Raw genomic sequence first — 7,075 nt, forward strand, 5'->3', positions numbered from 1 at the left:
ATGAGAAAAATACTTCGCAAAATGATCACCCATTAGAAAGAAAAAAAAAAAAAAAAAAAAAAAAAAAAAAAAAAAAAAAAAAAAAAAACAAAAAAAAAAATAAAAAATGTTAAAGACTATTCTCTCGAATCATAATAAACATTCTCTATTAAATTTGAAGTTTCTACGTGTTTTTTTTTTTTCTTTAAAAATGGAAACCTCGAAATGGATCACCGTTTATATAGGCACATGCAATTTAGCCACTTTAGCTACAAACCTGCGCCGTCCAGAACTTATGTATTTATAGATAATCAAGTGCAATATGCATTCTAATTTTGTATAAATATGTATGTCATATATAGTATATAGTATATATTTATATATTTATTCTATTTGTTTATATGCTCTTTTTATGCATTTTCCATTGATAAAATTCTTCGTATTCGTTTAGGGTGCTGCATAAACAATTTGTGAAATTCAATAGTATTATCTCAATCAATAAATGAGTTAGCAAATAAATATACTCAAATATATACATATGTCTATATAATTATATTATCTATTTGATATCGCTTTATCGCTTATTCAGAGATAGAAAGGATTAAAGGTTACTTTGTTTACCAAAATCTAATTTACGGTAGTCAAGTTCGTATATAGGATATACAATCAGTATTGGATGCTATCGACGAACAAAGACCAAACTCTACACGTACGTACATGTACTTCATCATTGGTTCGGAGGTATGGACAATGACATCATCTGATGAGTTAGCCATAGGAGTGTTCGAGGGAAAGGTTTTGCGGAAGATTTAGAAGAACGGCCCAGATTTGTTAGATTACTTGATGACCAAAAATCTGGAAATAATATAGAAGTTGCTGTTTAATTTAGACAAAGCTGTTTTGTTGTATCTTTTGTCTCTGTTCCTTTGAAAGGGGGGGGGACTTAGACAGTGAAATAGTAATAAAACTTGTCTTTGTATGCAGTACTGTTGGAAGACACCAGACACAAACGCTGCTTTAGGAAAAAAGTAAAAAGTTCGGAGGCAGTAAGTTTCACACTAGTTTTGGGCGGGTGTTGTTGCTATAGTTGCTTTAATCCATGAACTAACCTCAAATATTTTCTTACTTTCTTGTAGCTTTTCAATATAAACACAAAATAACAACCATATATGTCTTCTTTATTTGCAGAAGTTGGACAGGTGAAGTGCGAGAAGAATTACGAAATATGCGAAGGTTGCGGACAAAAGATACACGATCGTTATCTCATGAATGTCGGCGAATCGAACTGGCACGAACACTGTCTATCTTGTTGTTATTGTGGAATACAGTTGTTCAATACCTGCTACGTGCGCAATTCAAAGCTTTATTGTAAACACGATTACGAACGGTAGGTAAAATTCTGAGAAACGCCAAAACAGAAACCAAAAATGGACGAAATTAATCAAAAAATAAACAAAATTGTTTTTTTTTTGTTTTTTAGATTATTCAGCATCAAATGCACCTTCTGTTGTCATCCGATTCTGCCACATGAGATGGTCATGCGACCGATACCCGCTTTTATTTACCACCTGCCTTGTTTCATCTGCTACATCTGCCGACTGCCACTGCAGAAAGGTGAGCAATTCCTGCTGCGTGACGGCCAGCTCTTCTGCTGTCGACACGATCTCGAGAAAGAGCTCTACTTGGCGACAGCACAGCATTGCGGTTTCGTCGGACTGGATGATGATGATTTGATGCGTCCGCGTGATGGACGACGCGGCCCAAAGCGACCACGCACCATATTGACATCACAGCAGCGGAAACAATTCAAAGCGTCCTTCGATCAATCGCCCAAGCCGTGCCGCAAGGTGCGCGAGGCGCTCGCAAAGGACACCGGACTGTCGGTGCGCGTAGTGCAGGTGTGGTTTCAGAATCAACGCGCCAAAATGAAGAAAATACAACGTAAGGCGAAAAATGGCGGTGGCAATGGCGGTGCGGTGAGCTCGCGCAGCGGCGATGAGAAGGATATGGGTAAGGACGACAAGGATATAAAGCAGGAATGTGGCATAGCTGGTGTCGATGGCGCTTATTTGAGCTTAGGCGACAGCGGTTTCGGCAGTCAACCGCTAAATCCGAATCTGCCCTTCTCGCCCGATGGTGTGTTGTGTGAAATTTTCCATTTGTAATCATGCCCAATATTTATTTTCATTGTGTTTTTTTTTTCTATGCCTGCAGATTACCCGCATAATTCCAATGATAGTTTTTGTAGCTCCGATTTGTCCTTGGATGGCAGCAATTTCGATCAACTGGACGATGACACTGATTCGTTGTCACTCAACAATCTGGAGCTGCAGTCCACCGGCTCCTCGGGTAATCAACATTCCAATCCACACGACATCATCGCCAATCTCAGCACGAGTCTCGTCAATCCGATTGACAAGCTGTACTTGATGCAGAATTCTTACTTTAATGTAGAGCAATAAACCAAATTGACCGTTATGGAATAGAGGATACGAATTTATTAGTATTAAGCTACATGTCAAGTTGGGTGGGGACTTGTTGTGGGCGCAGCAGGCACCATGTACATGCATATGTATATGTGAGTTGAGCGGACTTTGTTGTACGTCCCAGGGGCAAAAAAAAAAACCAACAACACAAAAACAATAACAAAAACTTAATGAAAAACTATGCGGCAATTAATTATTTATATGTACTATATACATACATACACACATACATACATACAACGGTATGTTTAAGTTAATACCCAACAAACCAAAATAATTAGGCAGATTCTGGCATGTTGCATACACCTGTAGTAACAACATTTGTGATTTAAAATTTAAATTTTATCTAAAACAGATCTTATTATTGTTAGTTTTAAATAAATAAAACAAAAAATATAATAATAAATTAAAATAAAATAAATTTAAAAAGTTATTACAAAGCAGTATAACTAGATCTGCTTTTCGAAGCGCGCGAATATAAATTATGATTGTCGTAAGAAGGTCTAGAGGGTGCCAGAGTGATCGCTGAACTGCAAGAGAACCATCAAAATTATATACTATCTGATCAAATTTGACCCGGACTGGGACTTTTGGTATGGCATTGATACGCGTCAAAACTTTAAACAAAATATGTTTAGTCGATTAATAAGAAACGTTGATATTTTCTATCATCTTGATGCCATAGATGATTTTCAAGCGCTGCTTTAAAATTTTCTATATCAGCAATAGGCGAATACCAATATTTTCAATATGCTGCTGGAGAAAATAATTCGAGTTGCAGAGCCCGCTTCAAGCTTAAGAGACAGCAGCTACGCCGTTTAAGTCATGTCGTCCAAAAGGATGAAATCAATCCAGCTCTGAGGGTATTCGACACAATACCGCATGGTAGAAACATACACTCCGTTGGAAAGACCAGGAAGGGAAGGTCTTAGCTATACTTGGAATCTCCAATTGGCGTCAAACAGCGAAAAGGAAGAACGACTAGAAATAGGCGTACCGTAGGTTCCGGCTCAATGTCATAGAAGGGATAATTTGAATGCGTTCTTCTTCAGTCTACATTGACCAGTGTATGTATATTGTCACAAGTTGGTGGAATTTGTCCCGAAGAGGTTATACATTGTTCGAATCATACTATATAACCTTCCAGGGCTGCATCAATCTGCTCTCTTTTGCTTTCAGAACAGCCTCTTTTTGGTATGGTTTCTACCGTAACTAGGGATTCTGATCCAAATCTGCTCGGACAGTTCTTTCCCGGTGTTTTTTTGGTACAAACTGATAGTTGGTTTGACCATTCCTTTTGGTACTCCTGAACCAACTTTTGTGTTTAGCTGTTTAGTCGAAGAGGTCGAAACCCATATCTTGTTTTTCCTCGGACTTCAACTCCTCCTTTTTGGCTTCTTCCTTGTTTGCGGCAACAGCGTCAGCATCAGCAGTGGGAGCAGAAGCAGCAGTGATAGCTACAAACTTGCTGGGGTCCTTGGTGAACTCGAGAAAAAGCCGATGAGCATGGATAGTTTCATGTGGGAACCACTTAGTCCCTAAGTAAAAGGTGGAGTGTAGAGGTACCATATTCCGTTTTGCTGCTAAGGGTAACTCTAAATCAATGAAATATTATTATTTAGAAAACCATAAATGTGTAATTCGCCTTCATACTCTTATATAAGTATATATATATATGTAAGTAGCTAGCGCCATCCCCAATAGGGAGTTATCTTTACTGTACACACCAGAATAAAGAGCTACGATTCTTCGAGTTTCATTAGTTATCCAAAAGCCTGTCACTGGAGAAATCTCAGTACTATATATAGTACGATTATATAGTAAAATATGAGTACATATGCTAGTCTAGGGTCTTCAATGCTGGCTTGTTCTACAAACGCTGAAAAGAAGCCACCAAAAATTTAGAGAACTCAAACACTTGAAAACATAATATACTGAAGTCAACAAGATATAACCTATGCTTCCTAACTTCCCAAAAAAATGTTAACGATACTTAAGGCCTTAGATATCTTAGGGAACGCAGCTTATGGGTATCTGTGGGCTCTGTAATACGATAACCTTACTTGCGGAGCGGGGCTATACGTATGTGGACTTACTTTCCTCTCACTTGTCGGTTCAAAATATGAGCCAAAACTCCATGTCTTTTTATCACCTTTAGTATTTTACAGAATCAATACGTTGAACAACCCAAGAGTCCGCTCGTCTCACTAGATGCCTATTATGGTACCTTAGCCATTCATAGAAAACGGTCTCGATATCAGTTTTTTGGGAAGTGGTTGAGACTGCGTAGAGTGAGGGAGTTCACATACTATTTATCTGATGAATGCTTGTATTTATTCCCTGCCTCGTTCAGTACTAAATCAATTGCTTTTTTTTATCTGACTTAGAGAAAGTTAACCTAACTTGGTTTAACTCATCTCTAGATTAATCAAATTGCAAAAGAAAGAGCTGTCTAAGGATTAGATAAGTTGTCAGCGACGTTATCCAATGGTAGGACCAGGAAACGTGCTTTTTCGACGGGATCGGAGCAAAGAGAGTATGGTTAGTAGGCCATGCAAGGAGGTGGCCAGTGTCATGCCGGGACTCATTGCATGCTGAACATACATTGGATAAGTAGGAGTAAACTCCTAACCTAACCTAACCACAACAGTCGATTTTACTTTACCGGATTTGAGCCGGATTTTATTTCGGAGATCTAACCACGTTTAGATCGGTAAGTCTTAGTAGTAGTCGATGCGTATAACTTTTATTATATTCTTCAGATCATTAGATCTCGACTTAGGGCAGTGTATACTCGGCTGTCAGGGTCATGCGAAACTTATTCCGCGTCGGATTATGGGTATATTAGGATCAAGTCAGAATATTTAAAGAAAATTTTAAAATAATTACATTACTCAAGTATTACACCAAATACGGCTATTGTGAGACCCTGTATAAGTAATATTTCATTATAAGCTTTGCAACGAGCTAAACTTTTCTTCCAACTAATGAACTTTGAACAGAGAACTTGTAACTTGTATCAGATAATGTTAATAAATAGAGACGGCGAAAATGTTAAATTGAATCTTTTTGAGTACTAATTCGTAGTTTTCATATGAGAGAACATCGAAAAAGCGCATGCATCCCTCATATTAACAATATTTTAGTACAGCTAACATTTGTGCTACTCATTAACATTAACATTCTCTGTTCCTTCCGCCTTCTCTCTTTATTAACATTATCCGCATTTTAAATTCAGTCAATCTACAAACAAAAGCATTCACATGCAGATGTCGCTGAAATACAACGCTGAGGTGTAGAACTTCCCTAAAAACCTAAATCAGCTGTTGTACGAAAATTATTATTTCTCCATATGGCCAGATCGACAAATCCCAATTAGAAGCATAGATTTTCCATGTGGCCACGCAATCAGCTGTTACATTGAAGTTGTCAAAATTAATCGGAAGCGTCTAAATAAATTTGTGAAATGGTAAATATTTCTTGACATAATAAATGTAACATTAATATTTAAATAAATTAATATGCATTATATTCTATTCCCAATTAGCTTTTCTACTCTTTCTTCAAATCCCTTGTGGGCAAGGACGTTGTGGTCGAGCTTAAAAATGACTTGAGGTATGCACATATTTGCTGCACACATTTTGCCGGCAATTTGTTAATTATATTCTCTATCTAGCATATGCGGCACATTGCATTCGGTGGACCAATATTTGAATATCAAATTGACCGATATTAATGTGACGGATCCGGATAAATACCCGCACATGTTATCTGTGAAAAATTGCTTCATACGCGGCTCCGTTGTGCGGTACGTACAACTGCCAGGTGACGAGGTAGACACACAGCTGTTACAGGACGCCGCTCGCAAAGAGGCTGTAGTGAGCACGAGATAAAATAAATACATTTCCAATGTAGTTTATAATCACAAGTATATGTATATCGGTTCAATAATATTTAAAGTGCTAATTTTGTAATTGAACGCTTTGTTTTAATGTGTTTGTTGCAAAATGTGCCGAACTGCACGCCGCAGTAAAATAAGTGAATTTACACCAAGTCTTGGGAGTTTAAGGCTGCAGTGCTAGAGTTAGTGTGTGCATTACCTAAAAAGTTACAAATAGATACAAAACACCATAAATAAGGATGTGAGTGAACTTAGCTAGAAAATAATAGACAAATTCCAAAACGTGTTAAATGATTAGTTGTTTAAAGTACGGTAGTAATAGAACTGGTATTCAATTTCAGAAGTGTAAACTGTGCAAGTTAGAGGACGCTCCAGCTTCCTTTGGCAGTTGGGTCTACATGGCCATTATGAAATGAGATTTATATCTATAATTCGATAGCGTACCTCCAAATTATTTGGGAAATGCGTTCTTTCCGACTACTACATAGAGGAAAGTGCAAGTGGTTAGTAGTGGTTAGTATTCTAAATAATAGTATTTAGTAAAATTTAAAAATTTTAATAAGATAGAACATGAAACTATTTGCACAACAGCCGGTCCTACGGCACCGGAACTGACCCATATTTTATCCCGGAAAGGGCTGTGTTTTCGGAGATCTAACCCATTTCAATTTTTAATTTTAATTCTGTTTTTTCTTATTTTAATTTTTTT

General features: G+C 37.4%; 2 protein-coding genes across 2 annotated transcripts in view; both read left to right on the plus strand.

Annotated features, from left to right (window-relative positions):
- Positions 1-2,598, plus strand: part of LOC108976671 (LIM homeobox transcription factor 1-beta) — a 14,860-nt gene extending 12,262 nt beyond the window's left edge. The window contains exons 3-5 of the mRNA XM_018945916.1: positions 1,168-1,366; positions 1,460-2,115; positions 2,194-2,598. Of these exons, the coding sequence (XP_018801461.1) occupies positions 1,168-1,366; positions 1,460-2,115; positions 2,194-2,441 (1,103 nt within the window). The 3' untranslated portion in view covers positions 2,442-2,598. The remainder of the gene's footprint in view (positions 1-1,167; positions 1,367-1,459; positions 2,116-2,193) is intronic.
- A 3,256-nt stretch (positions 2,599-5,854) lies between these two features.
- Positions 5,855-6,423, plus strand: LOC108976737 (U6 snRNA-associated Sm-like protein LSm2). The gene is made up of 3 exons (XM_018945999.1): positions 5,855-5,934; positions 6,013-6,080; positions 6,142-6,423. Exons 1-3 carry the CDS (start codon positions 5,932-5,934, stop codon positions 6,356-6,358), a joined length of 288 nt encoding a protein of 95 aa, XP_018801544.1. The 5' UTR covers positions 5,855-5,931; the 3' UTR covers positions 6,359-6,423.
- The last annotated feature ends 652 nt before the right edge of the window (positions 6,424-7,075 follow it).

This window comes from Bactrocera latifrons, unplaced genomic scaffold (assembly GCF_001853355.1).
Source record: "Bactrocera latifrons isolate USDA-ARS-PBARC rearing strain unplaced genomic scaffold, ASM185335v1 scaffold_8, whole genome shotgun sequence".
NCBI lineage: Eukaryota > Metazoa > Arthropoda > Insecta > Diptera > Tephritidae > Bactrocera > Bactrocera latifrons.

What these genes read in the sequence shown, in the direction of transcription:
- LOC108976737 (XM_018945999.1), top strand. An exon ending in GAGCTTAAAAATGACTTGAG is followed by an intron (nt 6,081 to 6,141) that starts GTATGCACATAT and finishes TTCTCTATCTAG; the next exon opens with CATATGCGGCACATTGCATT.